The following is a 26,937-nucleotide window of genomic DNA, read 5'->3' as shown; positions in this document are numbered from 1 at the left end:
AGTGAACACTGAACTGAAGTATTTGTTTAATATTTCCACCATTTCTTCGTCTCTCTCCACCCATTGATCCTTATCACCTTTCAATTTCACTATACCACTAAGGACCTTTCTCTGATGTATCTGAAAAATGTTTTGTCACCTCGCTTTACCTCCTTGGCAATCCTTTCCTCCGCCTGACTTTTTGCTTTCTTAATTATTTTTTTCGACTGCCTCAGTTTCACCAGATAATCCTCCCTGGGTTCCACTTTTTGGGATCCTTTATATTTCTTAAACATTGCTTTTTTTGCTTTTATCACATCAGCCACCTCCTTTGTGAACCAGTTTGGTTTCTTATTTCTCTTACTTTTGTTTACTTTTCTAACAAAGATTTGTTGCTTTTGTAATTGCTCCTTTAAGTTTGGCCCACTGTTGTTGCACCTTACCCATTTTCTCCCAGTCTTCAAGTTCCACCTCCAGGAATTTTCCCATTTCGGCAAAGTCTGCAGTTTTGAACTGCAAAACTCGGGTCTTCGTGTGACTTCTCCGTAATCTATTTGCGATATCAAACCATACCATTTGATGATAACTGGTGCTGAGGTGGGCACCTAACTGGACATTAGAGACATTATCTCCATTAGTGGGCACTAAATAGAGTATAACTCCCTCCCTCGTGGGCTCCATTACCATTTGTTTGAACAGAGCTTCTCGCAGGGCATCCACTATCTCTCTACATCTGGTAGAATCTGCAGAACAGATTCTCCAGTCCACATCCGGAAGATTAAAATCTCCAACAATCAACACATTCCCTTCCTTCCCACCTTTAATATTTCTATCAGCTCTCGGTCTAGTTCTTCTGTTTGAGTAGGAGGCTTGTAAACCACTCCGGTAAAAATGGATGCCCATCCTCTTTTTTTTTTTTTTTAGAATGGCCCATATTGCTTCTTCTCTACCCCCAATTCCTTGCAGTTTAGTTGCTTGGATATTGTTCTTGACATAAAGAGCTACTCCTCCCCCTTTTCTGTCCTATCTGTCCTTCCTTAACAAGTTATAGCCCAATATGGCCCAATCATGAGATTCTGTGAACCATGTCTCTGTAACAGCAACATCATCCAAGTCTGCCTCCACCACTAAGGCTTGCAGGTCTGGGATTTTATTGCCCAGACTATGAGCATTTTGTGCTCATAGCTCTCCAGTTTTGTTCGTTCTGTTTACTGCTTTTCTTCGACTTGGTTTTTGCCTTATTCAACTGACCTTTGTTATCCCCTTCATCCTTCTCCTTTGTTTTTGTATTTGGTTTTGTTTTTGTTGTTTCCCCCAAACATGCCACCTCCATAATTTTGTTTAAATGCCTTATGGCATAGGATTTGAATTTATCCCTTAGTATCCTGTTTCCTGCCACAGATAGATGTAAGCCATCTTTGACATAGAGATCTTTTCTATTCCATAAATTGCCCCATCCTCCAATATATCCAAAACTTTATTCCTTGCATCAAGTTTTGAGCCATGTATTAAATTTATGTATATTGCTTAGTCTCTCTTTTCCCTTTCCATGACTTCTGAAAAGGCAATAGTCTTCGCCATGTAACTAATCTACTTCGCCAGAGACTGGAAGTCTCTCTGTACCACTAGGATGCTGTTTTAGTAAGGTCATTGGTTCCCAGATGGATGATAATATCAACTTCGTAGTCCTTGCCTTCTTCTTTGATTGCACTGACTATTTGAATAGTGTTTCTACCAGCCAAAGATCCCAGAAAGCTTTTGACAATAATGTTCCCCACGAAATGTGTTCCTAAATTGGTGCCTCTGATGATTGAGTCTCCCAGCACAATGAGCTTGGTCTGATGGATAATGTTTGTATTTTGAAATTTTTGTGTGTACTGGGCTTCTTCCTTCTTGTCAAATGCCTCTTCAATCTCCATCACTTCACCTTCTTCATTATGTAGTACAGAGAAGGCGTGTGTCTCCTCATCGCAGGTCTTACTCTACCGGGGGGGGGGGGGGGGTGATGACATATGGCTGCAGACTTGTGAAAGATGAGTGTCTTTGGGTCACATATCTTGTCCTACACCTGTGCCCATTGTAAATTAATTTTTCATGGGCTTTTGAGTTTTCCTTGGTAATGGTGAAACAGTTCCTGAATTATACTGTAGAGTGGGCGTGGATTCCTTGTTAGTTTCTGATATTTTCTTTATTGTGGCTAATTCAGCTTTAAGGTGAGCCAAGTCCTCTTTCATGGAAGAGAATTCTGAACAAATGGGGCAAGTCCTAAGTTTCCAGATGGTTTGCCGCAAAATAAAGGCTCCACAATTGTTACATTAGATAGTCCTCATTTTGTTCAATTAATTTGATGGAGAACCTAAGGAACTGCTAAATTTCTAAATTATCTTGTTTCTAATTCTTTATCCAGGTGGACTATATATTAAAAGAACAAGCCTAGGGGTGGGTGGGTAGTGGGGTAGATGCTTTGGTTTCAAATTACTTTCAAAAGCATCCCCAATTTCTAGTATAACAATATTCTGAGTTCCTCAGTTCAATAACAGACTTGAAAATTAGAATAACTGGCTTTTCTGCTGCTGAGCTCTTTTAAAGCGCCTCTGGTCAGTCTTGCATCCAGGACAACATGTGCTTAGGAATCCTGTCTCCAAAACAGGTAGCAGCTGTTCACCCTCTCCCCCAATTAACTAGATGGAACCAGGTTTTAGGGCACCCCTGTGAATCAGTTTTGATTTTAAAAATTTAAAGCAAATGTCTGTTTACCCAGCCAGCAAACGCTAAATTCAAACAGTAATCCAGAGAAAAGACTGCAAGGAAAGAATAGTATCTAAATAAAAGATATATATATATATATATATATATATATATATGTAGTGGGTGGGGACTGGTTGTTTAAATATTTTTTCTGTCTATCTTGAATTTGTACTATATTTAAACAACCAGTCCCCACCCACTACATATATAGTATCACTATTGTAGGAACCCAAAAAACTTTTTTTTATTATCTTTTCTTTTTATTATATATAACACAGTATTCAAACATAATAAGAACCCTTATTCCTAAAAAATACATAAAAGGCTTTTTTTTTCACAAATTTTTAAATACCCATTTCCTATGGTTTAATATCCAAGAAATAACACTCTTGTTTACAACATTTATGAAAACATAACCCTACAAATGGACTTCTTCTCCAAATTTTGCATCCACTAGCTATTTAGCTGGTATATGAATTCTCCAGATAAATCCGAACACAAAGTCTAATAATACCAGGACTTCTTCAGGTGTATAGAATCACAGAGTCTCATAACACCTCATGAATCTGTGGTGGCTCAGTACCCGGCACCGGTGTTGGTGGGGAATGTCTCAGTACCTCGGAGCATGGAGACTCTTGTACCCAGGCCCGCTTCGCAACTGGTTCAATGGATGCCGGTGCGGTATCAGTGCCGGCACTGAATGCGGAACCACGTCGGTGCTGGCAACGATGTTTCCTGCGATGCTCAGCCCGGTCATTCTCCAGCACCGAGGAAGATGCCCTTGCTGTCTCGGATGGCATTGGTGACGGACGGTTACCGTGCCTCTACTGCTCTTGGTATTGTTTGTCACCCAAGGATAACAACGGGCTCTGGTTTAGAACCCGAAGTATGGAGCATTTTCTTTAGTCGAGGGCATCGATGGAGTATCAACGGCATATCGACGGGGCGTGGACGGCATCGATGGCGGCCCTGGTGGCAACGGGAACCGTGGACGTCCCAATCCCTCTAAACCTGATGGACTCAGTGGAGGTTCGCAGCAAGGACACTCACGGTTATCATGGGGCAGACAGATGGTGAAAAGAAGGCCGCAATTCGGTTGGTAACCCGGGGGAACTGTTACTGAGGTGACAGGAACCAACCGAAAAACATGGCATAGTACTCACCGAGCGTCGATGAAATGTACGCAAAGGGAGACCTGTGTAGGGAAATTATTTGTGAAGTAAAACTTCAAGTGTTTCCATGAGGAAAAGTTGTGAGAAAAATCTCACAGAGCTCCTAAACGCAAGGTAAACTGCATCATGGAATAAAAAAAGAGACTGAAGGGAGACTCCTGTGGACACAGGGATCATGGCATGCTGGGCATGCTCAGTGTGCCAGTCAAAGTTTCTAGAAACTTTGATAGAAAGGTTTTCTGTGATAGGGCTCAGTCTAGTGACGTCACCCCATATGTGAGGATTACCATCCAGCTTGTCCTGGGAGATTACAAGAGTTATATAGATGTGGAAAGCAGATACCGCTTTGGAAGGAACCTGGGGTGGGTACCTAAAGCCACCCTATTGTGTGTGTATGTGTGTGTGTGGGGGGGGGGGGGGGGGAAGATATGATGAATATGAAACTTGAGCCTGCAGCTCACATACTCCCCTTCATGCCAAAGTGACAGCCACGAGAAACTAAAAGTCCATGGAATTGAGTAGTTTGAAAGGAGGTTTCACAAGCTGAGCTAAGAGTACACTGTGGTCCCAAGGTAATGGGAGTTTACTGACCAGAGATCTAGAAAACCACAATGCTTTCATGAATTTGGATAGCAAAGGATAGAGAGAAAAAAATTGGAGCCCCCTTCCACCTGCTGGTGACATGCTACAATAACTCTAAAAGAAGAACAGTTACTGAAGCAAGTCCCTCAGGCCAAAGGAAGAGAAATCCAAATGACTGGTCCTATGGCAAGCCCAGAACCTCTAACTTTCAGTACATCCTTCACCTCCTTTGGAAGTAGTAAGGAGACTATTGTGCACTCAAAATCCACGCTGTGATGGCTAGGGACAACAGCTTCAGTTGGCAGAGCCTGCCATCTTCCTGTATAATAAGAATCTGAGAAACTCCAAAGGGAAGTGGAGACTGAACCAACAGACAGATGAGATAATCATATGCTTCTCATCAGTTGCGATTTTATTTAATAGGGAAAGACATGGAAACTTTAGTTTACTCAATCTTGATCAGGCTGGATTACTGTAATGCGCTTTCAGAGCTGAACAGTTCGCTAGGTGAGGAGGTTGCAGCTAGTTCAAAATAGGACAGCTAAACTTCTGTTTGGTGCAAAAAAAAAATCTCATTTGGGTCTTAACTGTAGAATTAAATTTAAAATACTTGTTAAGTCATAAAGCTCTGCCCTCTTGGGGAACCACAGTCCTGCTCAATTACAGAAACATGATGGCAGAAAAAGACTGTATGGCCCATTCGTTCTACCCATCTGCCAATTAATTTAGCAGGATAATTATCACTTCCTTAGAGATCCCCTGTATTTATCCCATGCTTTCCTGAATTCAGATACTGTTTTTGTCTCCACTACTTCCACTGGGAGACTGTTCCACACATTCACCATGCTCTCTGTAAAGAAATATTTCCTAAGATTTCTCCTGAGTCAACACCCTTTCAACCTCATTTCATAACCCCTTGTTCTAGAGCCACCTTTCCATTGACCAAGGCACACCTCTTGTACATGGAATCCTTTGAGATATTTGAATGTCTCTATCATATTTTGCCTTTCCTCTAGGGCAGTGGTCCCCAACCTTTTTTGCACCAGGGACCGGCTTCAAGCAAGACCATTTTTCCATGGCCCGGCAGGGCGGAGCAGGGGGCGGGGCTTTGGTCATATGAGGGCGGGGTTATGGAGGGGGGTTGGATTTTAGTGCACACTTATTTAATTATGACATTTATAATGTGAATGTGACTCAACTCACCATAAGTTCTCATATGCATGGCACACTGACCCATGATCGTCATGGGGCTAGATGTAAAAGTACAGTTTGTAGCCACGGGAACCCCCCTGACCCACAATAATGGATGTAAAGCAGAATTATGGCATTCCCCATACAACTCACCCTACAAAAAAGATATTCTGGTTCTGGTGACATCTCAGTAACAGTAACTCAAACTCCTTCTACTTCCAGGCTCAATAGCCCTACTTATGAAAAGACAGCAGTTTACCACCAATGCATGTCCTCTTGAGAAAACACAACAAATAAGACAGATACAAACGCTTACATGCTAGCAAAATATTTCATCTCGGTAACAGACACAGAACCAACCTAACATACTCCCAGGATCTGTAGTAATGCACATAAACTAATCTGCACACAGTTACACCTGTATTATGGAATACACTCAAACAGCAGCAACCCTATCTATGAAATGGCAACACTACAAATATTAAATCAGGTCCTAAAAACCAATACACCTCTTATTAGGTTATTAGGAAAACAGAGCTAGCAAGCAGCTATAGATCCCCACACAGAAATAATTGTAAAACTATACTAATAAGCAGAATAAATGTTTCAAAACAGCTATGAACAGAATAACATCCAACAATTAAAAACTCATAAAAACTATTAAACATTCTCCAAACACCAATAAAATATTTCAAAAAAGCAGACATCACACAATTAAAATGGCAGTGAAGAAAAATAAACTTAAAAAGCCACTTTTACTTACCCCCTCCAGCAGCTGTCCTACTCCCCTTCCCTGAAGGCCGTGGCACACACCAGAAGCAGCAGTAAAAGCTAAGCTCTATACTTATGGTCCTCTTCCTTAGTGCCCATGACTCACACACACACCATACCAGTCATGCCCCCATGACCAGTTTCTGTCTCTCACACACCAATCATCTCCCAAACAGTCTTTGGCACACACACACCAGTCACCTTCCTGAACAGTTTCTCTCATGCCATACACACACACACACACACAGGCTTCCCACTCCCGTGTTCTACTTACATATATGGGCTTCTCACTCTCATAATCACTTTCTCTGTCTCTCTCACACACACACACACTCGCCAGTCTCTCACTCCCATGTTCTCTTTCAGATATACAGGCTTCTCCCTCCCATGATGTGTCTCACACACCCCCAGGTTTCTCACTCCCATGCTCACTCTTCACATGCACAGGCTTCTCATTCCCATAATCACTTTATTTCTCTCTCTCTCTCTCTCTCACACATACACACACAAACACCAGTCACCTGATCTCGCTCATGCATACACACACACACAGGCTTCACACTCCCATGTTCTCTTTCAGATATACAGGCTTCTCCCTCCTATGCTGTGTCTCACACACACCCAGGTTTCTCACTCCCATGCTCACTTCTCTTCACATGCACAGGCTTCTCATTCCCATAATCACTTTCTCTCTGTTACACACACACCAGTCTCTCTCATTTCCATGCTCACTCTCCACGTGCACAGGCTTCTCATTCCCTGAATCACATTCTCTCACATTCACACACACCAGTCTTTCTCTCACACACACAGTCACCTTACCAAGCAGTCTCTCTCTCTCTCATGCATGCACACTCACCCAGGTTTCTCACTCCCATGCTTTCTTTCACCCCCACAACACCAGGCTTCAAACGCCCATGCTTTCTCACATACCCAGACTTCTCACTTCCATGCTTTTTCTCTCTCACACACACACACAAATCAGTCACCTCCCTGACTAATATCTCACACTCTCACATACACATCAGTCATCTCCCTGAGCAATCACTTTCATTGTCTCTCACATACACACACACATCAGCTCTCTGACCAGTCAATCACACACATGCTGGCTGCCTGCTTCTCTCTCTTTCTCTCACTCACTTCCCCCCCCCCCCCCCACCGAGCACAAACGGTAGCTGCACCACCTCCTCCTCCAGCCCCTGCAGGCCAAGAAAGAAGAATCCCATCGGCCGCGGGATGCTCACGCTGCTGTCTCCTTTACCTATTATCAGCTGCTTCGATTGCTCGGGGGCCGATGCTGCTGTCGCCGCTGCTATTTTTTCATGCGGCACGGCTCTTTCTCCTTCCCGCGCACCGCGTATCACTTCCTGTTCCGGGTCAGAGGGAGGGGGCGGGAAGAAGAAAAGGCCAGCCGCGGATGCCACAGCTTTTTTTTTTTTTGCACCGCTGCCGTTCCCGCTGGGCTTGAACGTGCTGATAGCCCAGTGGCAACGGCAGCAGGGAAAGAGCAGCGGGAGAGACCGGGAGCGCGCGACACACCTGCCGGTGCTTGGCGGCGCCGCAGACCGGCAAGAAACTCCCACGGCCCGGTCCCGGTCCGCGGACCGGTGGTTGGGGACCCCTGCTCTAGGGTATACATGTTTACATCTAAATCTATCCCCATGTGCTTTAGAACAAAGACTACTGATCATTTTAGTAGCCATCCTCTGGACAGACTCCATCTTATCTATATTCTTTTGAAGGTGATATCTCCAGAATTGTACACAGTATTCCAAATGAGGTCTCACCAGGGAACCCATACAGGGGCACTTATCACCTCCCTTTCTTTGCTTGACCATTCCTCTCCCTATGTGGTCGAGCATCTTTCTGATTTTTACCATCACTTTATTCACCTGTTTGGCCACTTTAACATCATCAGATACAATTACCCCCAGATCCGCCCTTCCCTTTGTGCTTAGAAGAATTTCATCTCCAATACTGTACCTTTCCCTTGGGTTTTTGCATCCTAAATGTATTACTCTGCATTTTCTAGCATTAAATCTTAGCTGCCAGACCTTAGATCATTTCTCAAACTTCGATAGATCCCACCTCATGTTTTCCACTCCTTCCTGGCTGTCTACCCTGTTACAGATTTTGGTATCATCTGCAAAAAGACAAACCTTTCTTGACAACCCTTCCATTATGTTGCTCACAAAAATGGTGAAAAGAACCAGTCCAAGGACTGATCCCTGAGGCACACTGCTAGTAACAATCCTCTCTTCAGAAAAAACTCCATTTACCACTACGCTTTATCGCCTCCCATTCAGCCAATTTCTAACCTAGTCAATCACTCTAGGATCCATGCCAAGGGTGCACAATTTATTTATAAGTTCTGTGCGGAATCGTGTCAAAGACCTTGCTGAAATCCAAGTACACTTCATCTAGTGCTCTCCCTTGATCCAACACTCTGGTCACTCAATCAAAGAAATTCATCAGATTCGTCTGACAAGATTTACCTCTGGTAAAACCACACTGCCTCGGATCTTGCAACGCATTGTGCTCTCTTTTTAGCATCGATTACATAAATTTCCTCACTACAGAGGTCAGACTTACTGGATTTCTGTCATTATCAACCTCAAAACAGGACTTGCTTATGATTCCCTCTCATTCTGTTATTAGATTAGAGCATACTTATTTTACATCTTTTAGCTACATTGTCTCTTCTACATGGAACAGTAAACCATTAGTGATTGGAAAGGAAATGAATTATCTAAAATTTTGCAAGCATTTAAAATCCTGGTTCTTTTCACAAGCTTATGAATTGTGATCAACTTATGTTAGTTCTCTCTGATATCTATGGTAATAATTTGAAAACTGTATATTTTGTGTTGGATTTTTACGTAATGTATGTTATGCTTTTTTTTTTTTTATGATTTACTGAATTTTACTGCAAGCCACTTTGATGACACTATTTATTTGTAAACCGTTGTGATGGCGAAACCAAACGACGGTATATAAAACTCGATAAATAAATAAAATAAATAAACAAACTATCAAAGGGTGGCAAATTAAACTGAATAAATAGTAATAATAATATGGAAGCCACACTTGCCATGGACAGGCTGGAGCAATGAGGAATATCTCACCTTTCCAAAAGGATCTTATGAACAGTACTGACATTGAGAAAAATAAGTGGGCATGCAGGGAATAAAAAGATGTTCCAGTTTAGCATCAAAGCATTAGGAGATCACCTGTAGCTGCTCAGATGAATGGAACAGAACTTTTTGACTTTTCTGTTGACGTTTGAGGTGAACAAATTGATCACTAGCTTTCCTCAGCAACTGAACAAGTCATCTGCACCTCTCTGATCAATGGACCACTTGTGTGGTTGTAACACTACTGAGGTAATCCCTCAATGTATTCTGGATTCTTTGGAAAGTAGATTGCCTGGAGATGGGCATTGTAATGTCAAGTCCACAGGCAAATCTGGATGGCTTTGTAGCAGAGGTCATAAGAGTCTCAAACCTCCCTGCTTGTTTATCCAGAAAGTGGTCACTTGGTTGTTCATCAGGATTAAATTTCTCTCTCTCAAGAGATGAGAAAAATGCACTCAGAAAATACCAAATGTTCTGTAGTTTTAGGTGGCTGATTTGCAGATGATTTTCCATTGGGGACCACAATCCTTGGGTCCTTGCTGCAGAAGTGCACACCTCTTACCGCATGGAGAGGCACTGGTAGACAGTCACTTGATACAGTGGGACTCTTAGCAGAAGAACATCTGGATTCATCCAATACTTAAGTGATGCTCTCATCGCAGAGATCACCAAGATTTTTGTGTTTAGTTGATAGACTTAACTGATTAGCTTTGGAGACCCCACTGAAAGCCCCACATATGTAGATAAATCAGAGATACCACATACACCTCAGCTGCTATGCAAGCAAGAACCACCAGGACAGACCTTCCTGATGCTCTATCCAATTAAAGGCAGATCCCCACTAGGTACATCAACAATGTGACTTTTGATGGGAGAAAAAAGCTTTTTCTGGAAGCAAGTATATCCAGGCTTCTAAGAACTGAATTCTGAGACAGAACCAGGTTTGACTTGGCAAAGTTGCCCAGGTAGATCAGGGACTAGATAAATTGTATGGACTTTAAGGGATTCCAGAACTGCTGCCCGAGGTGGACCCATCACCAATCAATCATCCATGGGAATACACAGATTCCCTGCCAATAAAGATGTGCCTCCACTACTGAAAGGCATTTTGTGAAAACACTTGGGGCTACCAAGAGGTCAAAGGAGAGCATCTTGTACTGGCAGTGCATATTTTTCACCATGAACCTGAGGAACAGCTTATGGTTGGGATTTATGAGAATGGGTATAAATTTCTTTCATATCCATAGCGCACAACCAATCCCCTGGTTGACACCCCTTGTTAATTGTAAACCAGCATGATGAGATTTTTTCATGAATGCCGGTATAGAAAAACTCTAAATAAATAAATGAAAAGAAAGACTTGTCTGGAGGAGTTCATGTTTAACTTCTCCTTAACCAGTAGCTTGTTCAGTCTTTGTAAATCCAATATAGGACTCAATCCCCTGACATCTTGGGGATTACGAAACATCAGGAATATAATCCCTGCTACACTCCTAACAAGGTACCAGTTCAACCACCATCTGAAGGTGGTCAGATTAAGAAGGGTTGGAAATTGAAGACCAAAATCCGCTGAATTGGAGGTCAAGAGAAGCATAAATGATAGTTATATTCCACAGTTTTGGTGATCCACAGCGAGTTTGGAAGGAAAGACTGAACCCTTTCTCCCATCTGAGAAGGTAAGGAAGGGGGTCTCAGTCATTAAAAACTAGTGCCTAGATTTGGCTGCATATGCTGCTAAGCCTTGGGCTGATACCCTCAAGCAGGCATATGCTGCTGTTAAAACGTGGGAAGCACTTGAACAGTGAGAACAGGGCAGAATACCATCTCTGGAAAAATGGGTGCTCATAATAGAAATACTGGCACTAGGAAGGGACAGTTGGTCCTCCATTGCAGCTGATTCTAAGATTGGTTATTTCTTCTTAATCTGAGCCAGTGAGTCAAGTTGTTCTCTGTTCAGGACATATCTGCAAGACAAACATGTACATCCTCTCAAAGTCTGCTCACTTGTAACTATGTGAGTTCCTACAGAAGCTGCCAAAGTCCTGCTACAGTATCAAAAGCTTCATATATAGAACATATAAGATGTTTCTCACATTCCTCTACGCCTTCCAGTGCTTAATGTAAGTCCACCTGCTCTGGGTCTGACAATTCCATAAAAGGTTTTAGCTTCTGGACACATTTGTGCAAATACTGCACCATGTAGGGCTGGTCAGCTGTAAACCGAGCACTCAGCATGCAGCCCTGCGAGAACAACTTCTGAAACACATTGAAAGCCTTCAGTGCCTTCCCTAGGGGTGTATCAGGGTGCTCATCAGTGCACTTAGCATGCTTTAATGCTGATTCTACCAACATGGAATGGGTTGGTAACTGGACCGCCTCAAATTTCAGGCAGCTTGCACTCTACATCTGAAGTCTAGCTTCTGCACCACTGGTAAGCATGATGTAGGAGTCAACCAAATTCTCATCTGAAGTTTCTGGAAAAGTTTGCAAAATCTGTTGGGAGTTGAAGTAACTAAATGCACCCAAAGACATCTGTTCTCAGGTCCTTTTCCTTCCTGATAGTCTTTGCCAGCTTAACCATGAACCTGGAGAAGCAGAGATCCTCCACAGGGGAGGTATGCTGTGGCAATTTGGGAAGAGAATCAGATGGAGTCCCCATGGAGTCCTTGACCCCTGACCACAAGAGAACACAAAGCCATGGCCTTGATGACAAAGGCAACCCAAAGTGGAAACCTCTACTAATTCAGAGGTGAACTGTCTGGGAGAAACTCAGAGTAAACAGAGCCACTTTTCTTCCAGAAGAGTTCCTTCATGGATTAGTGAGAATTTACACCCAATGCCAGAATCTGTTAAGTGAAATATGTATGGAACTTAGAGCAGACCCACTACATGTGAAAATTCCCACCATCTTGGAAAGAAGAGGTTCTAATCTCCCTCTCCTCTTCAGGGTTTAAGGAGGCAAATACATTTTTTACTAGCTCCAATAACTGGGCTTCAACTTGTTGAGGAATCCTCTGAACTGGAATTAGAGGACATATATCCTTTTCAAAAACCCAAGTTTGCTCATCGTCACTGAGGATTGCCAGAAAAGTTAGAGAGGAACCTGGCACCACAGCCGCACCTGTAGTAACATTGGTCAGCTCAGAGGCACATTTCTCTGCATCACCTCTAGAACCATAGGCTTCTTATGCCATACTAAAACCATGATAAATAATCAACACTAAAGAAGCAAAAACCCTCTCCAATATATATTCAATAAAGAAAAAGAAGAGGAAAAAGGATGTAAATCCAATATATAACTTATGAAACAAAAATAATAAATATTAACAACTTATATAACAGCAGATGACAATATCATCAATGATTGCCTCAAGATCTCTCTCTGCAGCCTCTCGCCACTCAATGGGCCGCAAGCCGCAATCGGTCAGTGAAGCATTTAGTTATTCATAATCATTTATTGTCATCATACTGTAAAGTTATAACAAATTTTTATAAAGAAAATTATTTTAATAATATTTTAATTAGGAATCTCAAACACTGTGATAATGCACCACTAGAAAATCTAAAAATTTACTGTGTTTCCCACATTACAGACTACCCCAAATTCTAAAATACAAAATGTCTAATACCCAACAGTCGAAGAAACATGTACTTAGCTTAATTTGACACGGCCAAAAGGCTCATACAGTGTAAAACACCGTCATCACATTTAAAGCTATCCTTTAAAGGATAGCTTTAAACACCGTCATCACATTTAAAGCTATCCTTTAAAGGATAGCTTTAAACACCGTCATCACATTTAAAGCTATCCTTTAAAGGATAGCTTTAAAATGTGATGACGGTGTTTTACACTGTATGAGCCTTTTGGCCGTGTCAAATTAAGCTAAGTACATGTTTCTTCGACTGTTGGGTATTAGACATTGGGTATTTTAGAATTTGGGGTAGTCTGTAATGTGGGAAACAGTAAATTTTTAGATTTTCTAGTGGTGCATTATCACAGTGTTTGAGATTCCTATTAAAATATTATTAAAATAATTTTCTTTATAAAAATTTGTTATAACTTTACAGTATGATGACAATAAATGATTATGAATAACTAAATGCTTCACTGACCGATTGCGGCTTGCGGCCCATTGAGTGGCGAGAGGCTGCAGAGAGAGATCTTGAGGCAATCATTGATGATATTGTCATCTGCTGTTATATAAGTTGTTAATATTTATTATTTTTGTTTCATAAGTTATATATTGGATTTACATCCTTTTTCCTCTTCTTTTTCTTTATTGAATACTAAAACCATGACCATGATCTGGAGGGCAACAATCAAGGGGGTGGGGTATAGGTGCTTTCCATATTTGGGGGATTGAGAGGGGGAAATTTCCTGCCTCTCCTTCTTATGCCAGTAGCACAAAGCCTCATTAATTAACAAAGAGCAGCTCCACTGCTCAGCTTCACACAGAGACTTGAGGCTCTTACCCACTGGCACTTTAATTAGGGCTTCCATCTCCCATGTATGGTACTGCTCCACCCTAGGGGACATACAACCACAGCTGTTGGAGTTTAAGACGTTATGGTCCTGGTTCAAGCATCTATAGCAGAAGGCATGTGTATCTGTGATGGGCATCCAGCACTCACAGATGCAGGCCTTATACTCTCATACTGCAGGCTTTTTAGCCTTTGGCTTCTCCGTACTTTTCTTTTATTTTCTGCATGTGTGTGTGTGTATATCTATATATATATAGATATACACACACATATATATAGATATATGGATATACACATTGGAGAGAGAGACTACATCTGCGGTATCTTGGAAAAAGAAAGACTAAACGGCTCCAAAGACATTGTGCTCATTCCCACACATGCTGGGTAAAGCCTTTGCTGAATTCTGAGAGTGGGATCCATGTCGGCACCTTGAATGATGTCACTTTGCATAAGGCTAATTCATGCCTGTTTGGCAATGGAGAATAGTAAATGTGATCCTTCTAAGATAATTACCAAAGTATTACTTCCATTTCTTCTCATGTCTACATGCTCTCACTTGCACAACAATAAAATTTATATACCTGATGGATTCGGTATCAATATGTACAGGGGCTATTCTCTCCAGAAGAAACTTAATCATTTCCAGGAAGGGATTTGTTGGCTGCTTTGGGTTGCTCAACTTCTTTGTAATCTCACGCTGCAAAACATTAACACACAACACACAAATAAGAAAAAAATCCCAATAACCAATGTTTCACCCAATGCAAACAGATAGGCATACATTCATAATTTAAGATTCAAATGTAGGGTTATCCAGCTACTTTATCTAATTTATATCTGGTGCAAGAACCTTCTCTCAAGAAAACTGTGAAGATAACCATTTCCAAATAGAAAACGGTTAATGGGGAAAACAGTATTTCTCCTAGCATAGATGCTAATGAAACAAAAGGAAAAAAACTAATTAGTGGAATTGTGATAAAGGTAATAAAAAAAGAACTGCTTCTATTTGGAACAGTAGATACAGGTAGGTTTCCTTTCATTAAATGGTATCATTTCCTAATTGCCAACTATGCTAAGCAGCAGCGGTATTGTGTTTGACAGCAAAAACATATGACTGAAAAAACTGACTAGCTAAAAGGCTGCACAAATTTCAATATAATTTTCAGGTTTCAAAAAACAAATGAATGCTCCTTGGACTGAAAATGACAGCTCATGGGTAGATTAAAAAATTCCCAATGGTCAAGAACACAGATGTGTATATAAGTAGTCATTACTAAGCTCTAACACAAGCCTCTATGTAAATGCAGCAACACAACAAAACTAAAAGGAAATTACTCAGGGAGCAAGAAAGGAAGGGTTGGCTAGGTGAAGTAAAAATGTTTCTCTGAAGAGCTGAGGTTTATAACCCAGATGCAAGTTATTTCTTAGATTGATAGAAAAAATGAAATACTTTAAAAGCAGGAACAATCTCTGGGTTTCCATCTCAAAACTAGATTTTTGGTGGGAAGGGAATGAACAAGGCACGACAAGTATATATATTATAGCCCCAGATTTCTTTGGAAGGAGAAAATCAGAGGAAAGATTCACTAAAATCATTTTCTTGGAAAACTAAAAATGATCTCATCTCTAATCAATAGCTAAATGTGACTTTCACTTTAGTTACAAAAAAGAAAAGTATAACCAGGTGGAACTGTCTGATATTAATTGGAAACTACAGATAACATTAATGTGCTGGTAAGATTCTGGAAATGATTGAAACCTTCCCAAAAAAAAAAAAAATAAGCATACTGGTAAAATCTCCATTTCTTAAGCAATACGAGCATGTTTGCTTACTGTAAACGGTGTTTTCCGTAGATAGCAGATAAATTAGCCATGCTGTCTGGGACATCCCTCCTGTCCTATAGGTGGCGGAGCTCTCAAAGTAAAGTCTTAAGTCTTGCTGTAGTGTGTGCCTGCTTGGCACCTCCCCCTCCCCTGTGTAGAGTCTCCTCAGTCCGTGATAAAGCAAGATAGCTAGTAGCAAGACTGTCCGGGGAGGTGGGAGGGTCAGCATGGCTAATTCATCTGCTATCTACGGAAAACACCGTTTAGCAAACTTGCTCTTTTCATGTAGATAAGCAGCAGAATTAGCCATGCTGTCTGGGAATCCCCAGATAGCAACTTGAGCTGGAATGGTTGTTAAGTGTCTTATTGCTTGTGTGCTCAAGTTGCAAATATGTTGCAGACAGTCCTTAGTGATATGAAAATAGTTAGGAAGTGCCCGCTGTTAAAATCTGTTTGCCCATGGACACATCTGTTGAAGCAAGCTTGTCCAAACAGTAATAAGTAGTAAAGGTATGAAGTGAGGACCAGGTTGCAGCTTTGCAAATGTCCAATATGGGTACATTACATAGATGGGCAATAGAGGCTGCTACTGCTCTGATTTGGTGAGCCTTAGGCGAAGATGATAGTCGTTCTGAGAGTCATTGATAGCAAAAATGGATGCAGTTTGTGTTGTATTACAATGGTTTATTTCATTTCTATCTGATCGCATCCAACAAGTCAATATAAATAATTATTCTTCTGAACCATACTCTATTGCATCAGGTTTTCCACAGGGTTCTTTCTCTATCTCCTATTCTTTTCAATATTTATCTGATACCTCTCTGCAGTATCCTAGCCTCACTAAACATACAATTTAAAATATATGCTGACAACATACAGTTTATGGTACCATACAACACCTCTTGGACCCATACATTATCTTTAGTATCCCTATATCTCACAACTATAGACACTTGGCTTTCCCATAATCGTCTGAAACTAAATCCAAAAAAAACAGAAATAGTCCACCTCTCATCAATTACTGATTCATCCATAGGTCCCCCACCCCAACTTGTATTTAATGGAACTACTATCCCTATCTCTAAATCAGCAAAAAACTTAGGTATAACCATCAATTCAGACCTCTCACTAAAGCAGCACATATCCATGATTACTAGGAACTCATTCTACAAGCTTCAACTCCTGAAACGGCTCCGCCCTCTACTTTTCTTTCACGACTTCCGGACTATTCTTCAATCACTCATCTTTTCTGGGCTTGATTACTGTAATTCTCTTTACATAGGTCTCCCAGACAACACACTTCATTCACTCCAACTGATCCAAAATGCAGCAGCACGTATTCTTACAAACTCTTCAATAAAAAATCATATTACTCCGATACTTCAATCCTTACACTGGCTACCAGTTAAATACAGAATAAAATTCAAGATTCTGTCCATTATACACTCTCCCATTTACACTCCTAATTCTGTTACCTTATGTTCTATTCTTCGAATATACAAACCTGCTAGGTACTTAAGATCACTGGACAAAAACCTTCTAGATATCCCATCACCGCGACAAGCCCGTCTTGATATCACCAGAAAAAGAGCATTCTCAGTCATTGGTCCAATCCTATGGAACGCACTACCGGATTCCCTAAAATCCATATCCAATTCTAAACATTTAAAAAAATCCTTAAAAACACATCTGTTTCAAACTGCATTCCATATATCACTTACTAAATAACAATCTCTCTTTTTCCCATGCTTACAAATAAAATGGCGTGACATCATTATATATTGATTTGTCTTATATTAACTAATTATTTTTTTTAGATATTTATTATTTTCAATTGATCATTTTTGTAATTTCTATGCTTTTTTATAATTTTATGTTTTTTAATTTCTTTTGTTTACATATATTTTATTTACTTATGTAAACCGTTTTGATTAAACATTGTTTGTAAAGATGGTATACAAATACTTTTAAATAAATAAAATAAATAAATCCAGGATAACAATGTCCTTTTTGAAACTGGTAAGCCTGGTGCATTCGATTAAAGAAGAGGAATAGTTGAGAAGGTCTGGAAGGGGCTGCTGCACGTTGTTTATAGTACGCCAGCGCTCGTTTGCAATCTAAAGTGTGTAGTCTGCATTGAGTTTCATCCGTATGAGGATGAGAATGAAAGGTTGGAAGAGTAATGGATTGATTTAGGTAGAAAGATGAGACCACCTTTGGTAAGAAAGTTGGATGTAGTCGCAATACAACTTTATCATGGTAGAAAACCAGGTATGGAGAATAGTGAACTAAAGCTTGAAGTTCGCTGACTTGTCTAGCCGAAGTGAGCGCTACCAGGAAAAGTACCTCCCATGCCAGGTATCTGGGGTGACAGGTTTCAAGTGGTTCAAAGGGTGGTAGCATGAGTTGTTCTAGAACAAGGTTCAGATCCCATGGTACAGGTGGTTTTTGTACTGGTGGGCATAGTCGCAGTACTCCTTTCATAAATCTGGAGATTAGCGGATGAGTAGAAATAGGTGCATCATTTAGTAAAAAATGATAAGCTGAGATAGTGCTGAGGTGCACTCTTGAGTGAAACTGTTGCCAGTCCCCTTTGGTAAAGACTGTGAAGATATGTGAGCAAATCACATGCTGGGCATGTGAATTGATCTATATTAATAGTTGAGCACCAAGCTGTATAGTTCAGCCATTTTCTTTTGCAGTTTAATCTGGTGGAAGGTTTTCTAGAGGAAATCAGGATGTCTTCCAGTTGAGGAGAGAGGTTCAGGTTTTGAAATAGTGTCCTCTCATCTCCTCGCTGTGAGGTTTAGAGAGGAGTGTAGTGGGTGCAGAAGAGTGCCCTCATCTTGGGTTAGGGGGCAAGGGCTGTTTCCTAGTGGAATTGGAGAGTCCACTGAGAGGTGGAGAAGGTATGCGCATACCATGACTGTCTTGGCATGCTGGAGCTATTAGGATGAGATCTGCCGAATCCATGATGCATTTCTGCACTGTGTGTGAAATTAGTGGTATTGGTGGAAAGGTGCATAGTAGGCCCTCCGACCAGTTTATGAGAAATGTGTCTTGTGTCATCCGATGAGGAGATGGGAAGAGAGAGCAAAATATTTGAACTTTTTGGTTCTGCTCCATGGCGAAAAGATCAACACGAGGCCAGCCCCAGGATCGGAAGTTGTAGGGCTACCTTTTGTTGTAATTCCCATTCGTGGGGATGAAAGATTCTGCTCAGCTTGTCTGCTCTGTTGTTGTCTATGCCGGGGAAGTAAGTGGCTTGAATTGTTGGTCACCTCTTCCTTGCACAGAGTCCAAGAACCAGACCCGCCTTCTTTGTTTATATAGAACATTGCCATTTGGTTGCCTGTGTGGATAAGCACTACTTTTCCCCTGAGATTGAGCTGAAAAGTTCGGAGAGCGTTCCGAACTACTCTGAGTTCCAGGAGGTTTATCTGTTGCAAACTCTCCCAGTTGGACCAGAAGCCTTGAGTTTGAAGGTGAGATAGGTGCACTCCCCATTCCTTCGTTGAGGCATCCGTGGTGAGTATGACTTGATGCAGAGGACGAAGGGGAGCTTCCGACAGCCACCAGTCTATCCCGCTTCATGCTGTTTGTAATGGAGACAGGAGCAGAGAGGCGGTCGGAGAACTGTTTCCATTGAGATTTCAGTCCCCACTGAAGGCACCGCATGCGAAGTCGTGTCTGGGGGATCACATAGATCGCTGCAGCTATATGCCTGAGAAGTTTCAACACTTGACGTACCGGAGCTGTGGATAAGCGCTTTAGTATTTGAGCTAGAGCTCTGAGTGCTGTTGTTCTTGGCTTGGGAAGGAATGCTCTGTCCTTCAAAGTGTCGATGTGGGCTCCAATGAACTGCAACGCTTGCATGGGTTGGAGATTCGACTTTTCATAATTGATTAGTAACCCAATTTGTCCAAATACCCAATGGTTGCGAGGAGATTTGTCTGGAGAATAGAGGGGCTAGGTGCTACTAGAAGCCAATCGTCTAGATAGGGAAATATCTGAATACTCTGGCAACGTAGGTGAGCCACCGCTACCGCTAGACATTTTGTGAATACTCTGGAAGCCCAGGAGAGGCCAAATGGAAGTACCATGCATTGAAATTGCCGATTCATCGCTGTGAAGCAAAGGTACTGCCAGGAAGCTTTGTGCATTGGTATGTGTGAATAGGCATCCTTTGGATCTATGGAACACATCCAGTCTCTGTGTTGTATAAAGGGTAGTATGCTTTTGAGTGATGTCATCTTGAACTTCTCCTTCGTAAGGTGCTTGTTGAGTTCCCGGAGATCCAAGATAGGACAGAACCCTCCTGATTTCTTTGGAATGAGGAAGTACTGGGAATATCATCATGTGTGAGACACAGGTAGTTCCTGTATGCAATGTTGTTTTAGGAGGTTGTTGATTTCCAGGTGCATTTGTTGGGCATGGATATATTGCTCCCTGTTGGGCACTAAATGTGGAATAACAGGAAGGGTGTTGAAGATTAAGGAATAACCCTCCTTTATGATCTTTAAAACCCAGAGGTCAGTTGTGATGTTCTCCCAGGCAGACAAGAATTATAGGAGCCTGCCCCCAACTGGTGCTGGTAGCGGTGGTGTGTGAAGTCCTAAAAACCTTGTGAGGGTTTAGGTTGGTTCTGCTTTTGCGGAAGTCTAGGCTTTGGTGTTCTCTGACGTTGCCTAGAAGCTGGAGCTTGAGACGTTTGTGGGCGAGACGATGGGTAATAAGCCGGTCTAGAGGGAGGATAAGGCTGGAAAGGGCTGCGTTGGAATTGTGGTTTCCTATAACTAGAATAGTAGCCTCTACTGTAGGAAAAAGGTGATGGAGTGGCGAGAGACTGGACAGCTAGTTTCTGCTCTTTTAATTGTGCAACCGTGTCCTTGAAGTGGTCGCCAAACAAGTTATCAGGATGGCAAGGAAGATTAGCCAATTTCTCATACACATCCTCTCTTATTGTGCTGGCTCAGAGCCATGCCATTCGTCTGGCTGCGATGGCGTTAGCAGTTGACTTGGCTGAGGTCTTGAAACCCTCGTAGATCGTGCGAATCAGTCGTCGTAATCCCTCTTATATATGATGAAATTCATCGGGCAGATGCTGGTCAGGCGCACTGTCTTGGATCTTAGGTTTGAGGTCCTGTAGACATTGAAATAGGTATTGTGTGATCGCAAATTGATGCTGCTGTATTTTTGTATTCAGCATGCCTGGCTGATATGCACATTTTGCCAAATCATCGAAATATTTGGAGTCGCGTCCAGGTGGTGTGTTAGAACGTAGCCAGGATTTGCGTGCTTTCTGCATTGCAGATTCTACAACCACAGATGCGTGAGGTAGTTGAACGTGGGTGCAGAATGAGGATTGTTGCATCCTATACTTAAGTTCTGACTTTCTGGATGTCCAGGGGCCAGTTAGAGGAGTCTCCCATGCTCTTTTCATCAAGGAGTCTAGAACCTCATGAGATGGGAGAGCCACCGGTTCAGAAGGAGTTCGAAGACTTTCAGTAGACCCAGAACATCCGCTCTAGGATCAGGTAATTTTCTCGTCTCAATATTTAGAATTTGTCCAACTCTTTCTAAGAATTTTGAATAGGTCAAGTCCTCAGGAGGTGACACAGGCTCCGGCTGGTCCTCCGGAGGGTCGGAAGGATAACCAGTGGAAGAACCCGAAGACGACAACATTAGTGAGACGTCTTGTGGCGCAGTAGTCTGTGATGTTGGGGCTGGACCCGGGTTGGGACTGCCAGTAGGTGACTATGGTGCCTCAGGACTAGGTTTTGTTGCAGGCTGGTCTTGATCAGCAGCTGTGGATAAAACTTTTGCCAAAATTAGCGATATCTGCGACATCGCCTGTGATGCTAAAGCACCCTGAGATGGTACAGATGGTGGAATATGTGATGGTTGAGAATGGAGTTGCCTTCCAGACTTGTCAGTGGTTAAGGACCCCTTACGTGGTCTTTTGATTAAGGGTTCCTCTTGTTCAGACAAAGAGGATGGAGCAGAAGAAGAAGGATCCTCGTCCACAATGATGAGGGGGGATGGTTCTTTACGTTTCTTATGACCAGATATGTGCTTTTTTGGTTTTTAAGGCTGAGTCGATGGTTGATGTAAGGAGTCAGAAGTGCGTCGATGCTTCGATGTGGAGTGGGCATGCGTCAATCCCGAAGCATGGGCCTTCTTATGAGTGCTGGATGCGCTGGATGCACTGGTGCTGCTTCAATGTGTCAGCGCCGGTCGACGCACTGATGCCAGTCGACTTAGCAGGTTTCCTCAGAGTTGATGGTGCATCGTCTGCTCCATGCGTCGATGAAGACTTTTTTGTTGGCGCAATCAACGCCGAGGCACCTTCTGAAGCCGCTTGTGGCCGGCTCGACTCCATCGACGCACGAGGGGGCCCCGGAGAGGATCTGGTCGATTCCTCCGAGGGGGCATAGGAACCCGACGTAGCCCTCCTCAGATCCTCAATTTTGGCGGCTGTTTGACGCTGTGCCCTGGGGACATTCATCCGCAGGCAGCACACGTCGATTGCTCATGCTGGGGCCCCAGACATAAGTAACAAGATACATGTCTGTCTGTGACAGACATGATCTTTCCACAACTGCAGAATTTAAAACCTGGACAGGGCATTCAGATGAGTATTCGATGAAATACTGTAAAAACTAGCTCAAACTAGCTACTTTCTGAGGTTTTCTTTGATTTTATCTGAAATAAACTTTCCTGTGAGGAAATCATTCAAAGAGACCGAGAGCTCCACGGCTGTTAGGCTCGCGGAAAAAACGGACTGAGGAGACTCTACACAGGGGAGGGGGAGGTGCCAAGCAGACACACACTACAGCAAGACTTAAGACTTTACTTTGAGAGACAGCATGGCTAATTCAGCTGCTTATCTACATGAAAAACATACTGTAATGTGCTTTTCTACTGGGAGAAAAAAATGGTTAACATTACAAATCTGAACACAAATCATCATCATTTTCTATAGAGGACCAGGATTTCTTTTGTATATGTATATCCTAAAACTACAAAAATACTTGCTTGCAATGTGTTCTTTGAAGAATCAGTTACTTTTTACAATATAAGTATCAAATGCACAGAGGTGAACCCTGATTAAAGTTGGCCTTCAGGCCACACTTTGAAAGATGTAGAAGGCAATCTATTTGTTTTTGTGTGAGACACGAGAAATGGTCTAAGGCCTTTTTCACAAATCAGATGATAAACCTCCTTCATTTCAACTCACAAAATTTCCTGGTGGATTCCTTTCTAGGAAACAGAAGAACCTGAGAGAGATTCCCAAAAAAAAAATCAAAAAAGCATATTACACTTTCCACTGAACATCCAAACCATGAGAGCATGATCAAGCTTGGAAACATTTTCAACTCAACTGGTCTCCTGAAACAATTCCTGGAAAAAAAAAACCAAAACAAGCGAATACCAAATCTACATTGGCCAAAAAGGTTTCCACAATCAGAGATATCTGAGAATATCCCAAAGAAAGGAAGATATCCAATTTTAGTATGGCCTTCGATCTTCTTGGAGCAGAAGTTTTAAACTTTCCCATCAGACTAGTTGCAAAACAGATCTATCCTGGGTGTTCCTCACTTGAGAAAAATGTCTGTCATTGTCTGATCCAGTGAACACTCGTGGGGATCAAAGATCTGACAACTTGTTCATCCAGAACATTCCCTTTCCTCATCAAATATGCAGCTCTTAGGGTCATCTCTCTGGAATGACTTATTTCATATTCTAGCTGCTTCCTGATACAGGAGGAGTGATCCAATTCCTCCTTGCTTCTTCAAATAAAACATAACTCACTGATTGTTTATCTGGACTAAGAAAATTCTGTTGGCCAACTTGATTCTGAAATTCTTACGAGCATTCAGTACAGTCCAGAGCTCCAGGAAATAGATGTAATATTGTCATCTTTACCAAAATGACCAGCAGCTCTGTATATGGAACCTCAAATGTGAGCTCCTCAACCCAAGATTGAGGAGTCTGTTGTCAGGATAATTTGATGTTGGGGAATTTGAAATAGTAAGCCTTGGGTCAGATCAGCATGATCTAGTCTCAGAGACAGTGTCTGAATTGACTTGCAACATGTGTGTTCACTTAATCCCTGCAAAGTTTGGTCCCACAGAGGCTTTAGGGTTCCACCGGGCTTGCTTATATGGAGATGAATTGAGACCATCCAGCCCAACATCCTCAACACGTCCTAGCTGATGGTTGCAATATGCCCTTCATCTTAGATCTCAATTTGCTGACCCTGTTGGCTGGCTTTCACCTGAATTATATCTAGCAAAGCCCCTCTGAATTTCAATCAGAGTGAGAATCAAGCTTGACTTTCCAATATCTTATAATGAACCCTACAAAATCCACCTACATCCTGCTGCACATAGATTTACTTGCTTTTTCCCAAGAACTGCTCTTGATCAGATAATCATCTAGATAGGGAAACACAAAGATCCCCAATCTATGTAGAATTGCTCTGGCAACTGCTAGACAATTCATGAAGACACAAGGAGCTGCCAACAGGTCAAATGGTAACATGCAATAATGGAGATGTGATCCATCACAAAATCAGAAACTTCTTGTGAGCTGGTTGTATTTCTGTGGGTACAGGCATTCCTGAGTTCCAGAACCTAATTAGTCTCCTTTGTTCAAGAAGCAAATCATGATACTCTGGGAAATCTTGAACTTTCCTTTGACCAGGAAATTGTTCAAGACTCTATCTAAAATAGGGTGGCCTTCCCCAATTTTCTTGGACATTAATACTTATAGTACATGGAAGTATAATGCCCACTGTCTTTCCAGTGGTGGAGTGGGCTCAACCGCAGTAATATGTAAGAGGAAGAGGATCCTTGTAATAGTTCTTGAAAAGATGAGAAAATATTCCATTCATAGGCAGTTAGGTGGTATCTTCCTAATCCTTGATCTGTAGTCTTACTATCCAGAAAACCCACCTGACTGAAGTTACTAGAGGCCTTCCTAACAGCTAGATTCTCTGGAAGAGACCACAACAATGGCTGTGGACTTTGGAGTCAATCAAAATCCTACCCTCTCTATCTGGATTGTTGTCGAGGGCTTTGAACTTCTGTGAGTGTGCTGCTGAGATCTTGAGCTTTGTTGCTGATGGGGTCAACTTTAAGGGTAATAACTTCTTTTGTGTTGGAAAAGTGTCTCCTGGTGGCACATGCAGATGAGAACTGGAAGCAGTGAGAATCTGCAGCATGGAACAGTAGCCTTATCAGATTCACCCCTTCTTTGACCTTCTAGCCAAAGAAGGCTCTCACAATGCAGTATCTGCAAGCCTATCATGTACATCCTCCTAGAGACCTGACGTTTGCAGTCATGAGAGAAGGTGTGCCTCTATTGCTATGGCCAGGATTCTCAATACAGTTTCAAAAGCATAATAGGATGAGCGGACTAGATGCTTCCCACATAACTCTCCTTGCATCAGTAAGTGAATTTCTCTTCTTTTTCAGGAAAATACAAGCTTGGCAAATCTCCATGTCTCTTGCAGAATGGAATATGTACTCAACCATGTAGAGTTGGGAGAAGTTATGCAAGAGCAAAGTATAATATTCTGGAAAACCTTATAAAAAAAGAACCAAAGTCTTGGTATCATGCTCCAGAAGAATAAACTTTTGACTTCATAGACCCTTTTCAGTGCAGATTCAATTACCACAGATTGGTGAATCAAGGAACCACCTTGATGCGTTATTTCATGTCCAACTGAAAGCACAGCGAGTGTAATCTTCTTCACCTCCATCTGTACTTCTTTAAGAAGCTTATGGATGGGCACTACCATTAGTTCCTTCAGGGAATCCAGGTATTTGAGGAGACCAAACATAGGTGCCCTGGGTTGCATTTAAGTTACAGACTAAAGGAAGGCAGGCATAGCTATCTCTTGCACAAAAGCAGAATAAGAGATCGTCCAATGAAGGCCAACTCCTAGTCTGTAGTGTAGAAGGATCTGATGGGAAGTCTGAAAAATCCTCCAATTCAAAGTCAAAATCATCAAACATACAAGGCAGATCCCAGCACTCCTCAGACTCTTTCTTAGATATGACTATAGTTTCTAAAGCCAAAAGAAGCACTCTCCTGGCAATCTTATAACTGATGAGCTACTCTTGGGACTCAACAAAATAGAAAAGTTTTTGTATCCTAAATCAATCATATCCAAAAGAACAAAACAAAATCTAAGTGTCAAGCTTGATGACACCTTGGATTACATTTATATGCCTTTTTGCTGAAACTGTGATTTTGCATCCCTCCTTTGAATGTGGTTATTCCTGAAACTACCATTGTCTCAGAGGCAAGCACACTGGGTAACAGATCCTGAGCAACTACTACTTGAAGCGGACAGTATTGGCAATGAAAAATAGAAAGTCACGTTCAACACCAGAGCTGGCTCATCTCATGCTAAGCATGGGTCTCAAGATTTGTTTTGGCACTACAGTCTGAACTGAAGTAATTTGCACCAACATCTCAACTCAGCTGAAATGCCAAGAGAAGGCCTTAAGGATCCTATAATCCAACTCCTGCTCAAAGGTTGCTGATGCCAACCCTGGGGAGAAAGTACGCAAGATGACATCCTATTGAATGACTATAGAGGAACAGACAATTATGGGAGACTATTGTGGCTTCGACACCAAAGCAGGGCATGAGCTAATTCCTGTCAATGCCACTTCAGAGTAGATAAAGCTGCCACCTCTACCTCCAAGATCTCAGCCTCAAACACAGATAGAAAATGGTACCTTAGGTCCAATACCTCCATGCAAACTCTCTGACCCTTCTAGGCCAAATACCTTGTTAGGAATTGCAAGACAACATTGCAAGACTGAGGGGATTGGGCATCTAAATAGCAGATAAAATGTACTATGGACAAGTACAAAGTGATTCACATAGGAAAGATAATCCAAACTACATTTACATGATGCTGATCTCTAAATTAGGTGTCATTAAGGACAGTACTTTGCTTTTTTGACCACCATTGCACACTGAGCCAAGGATTTCAAACAATGCTAGGCATAAGGAATGGAAAATAAAAT

The 26,937-nt window shown here is 41.9% G+C and overlaps 1 protein-coding gene across 7 annotated transcripts in view; it reads right to left on the bottom strand.

Moving 5' to 3' along the window:
* The window catches only part of PDS5B (PDS5 cohesin associated factor B), a 644,248-nt gene that overhangs the window by 229,862 nt on the left and 387,449 nt on the right, over positions 1–26,937 (bottom strand). For all 7 annotated transcript variants that reach the window (XM_029602667.1, XM_029602671.1, XM_029602673.1 and 4 more), the window contains one exon: positions 14,644–14,759. In XM_029602667.1, the coding sequence (XP_029458527.1) occupies positions 14,644–14,759 (116 nt within the window). The remainder of the gene's footprint in view (positions 1–14,643; positions 14,760–26,937) is intronic.

This window comes from Rhinatrema bivittatum, chromosome 5 (assembly GCF_901001135.1).
Source record: "Rhinatrema bivittatum chromosome 5, aRhiBiv1.1, whole genome shotgun sequence".
NCBI lineage: Eukaryota > Metazoa > Chordata > Amphibia > Gymnophiona > Rhinatrematidae > Rhinatrema > Rhinatrema bivittatum.
The sequence above is the reverse complement of the archived record's forward strand: the minus strand, read 5'-3'. Positions and strand labels throughout refer to the sequence as shown.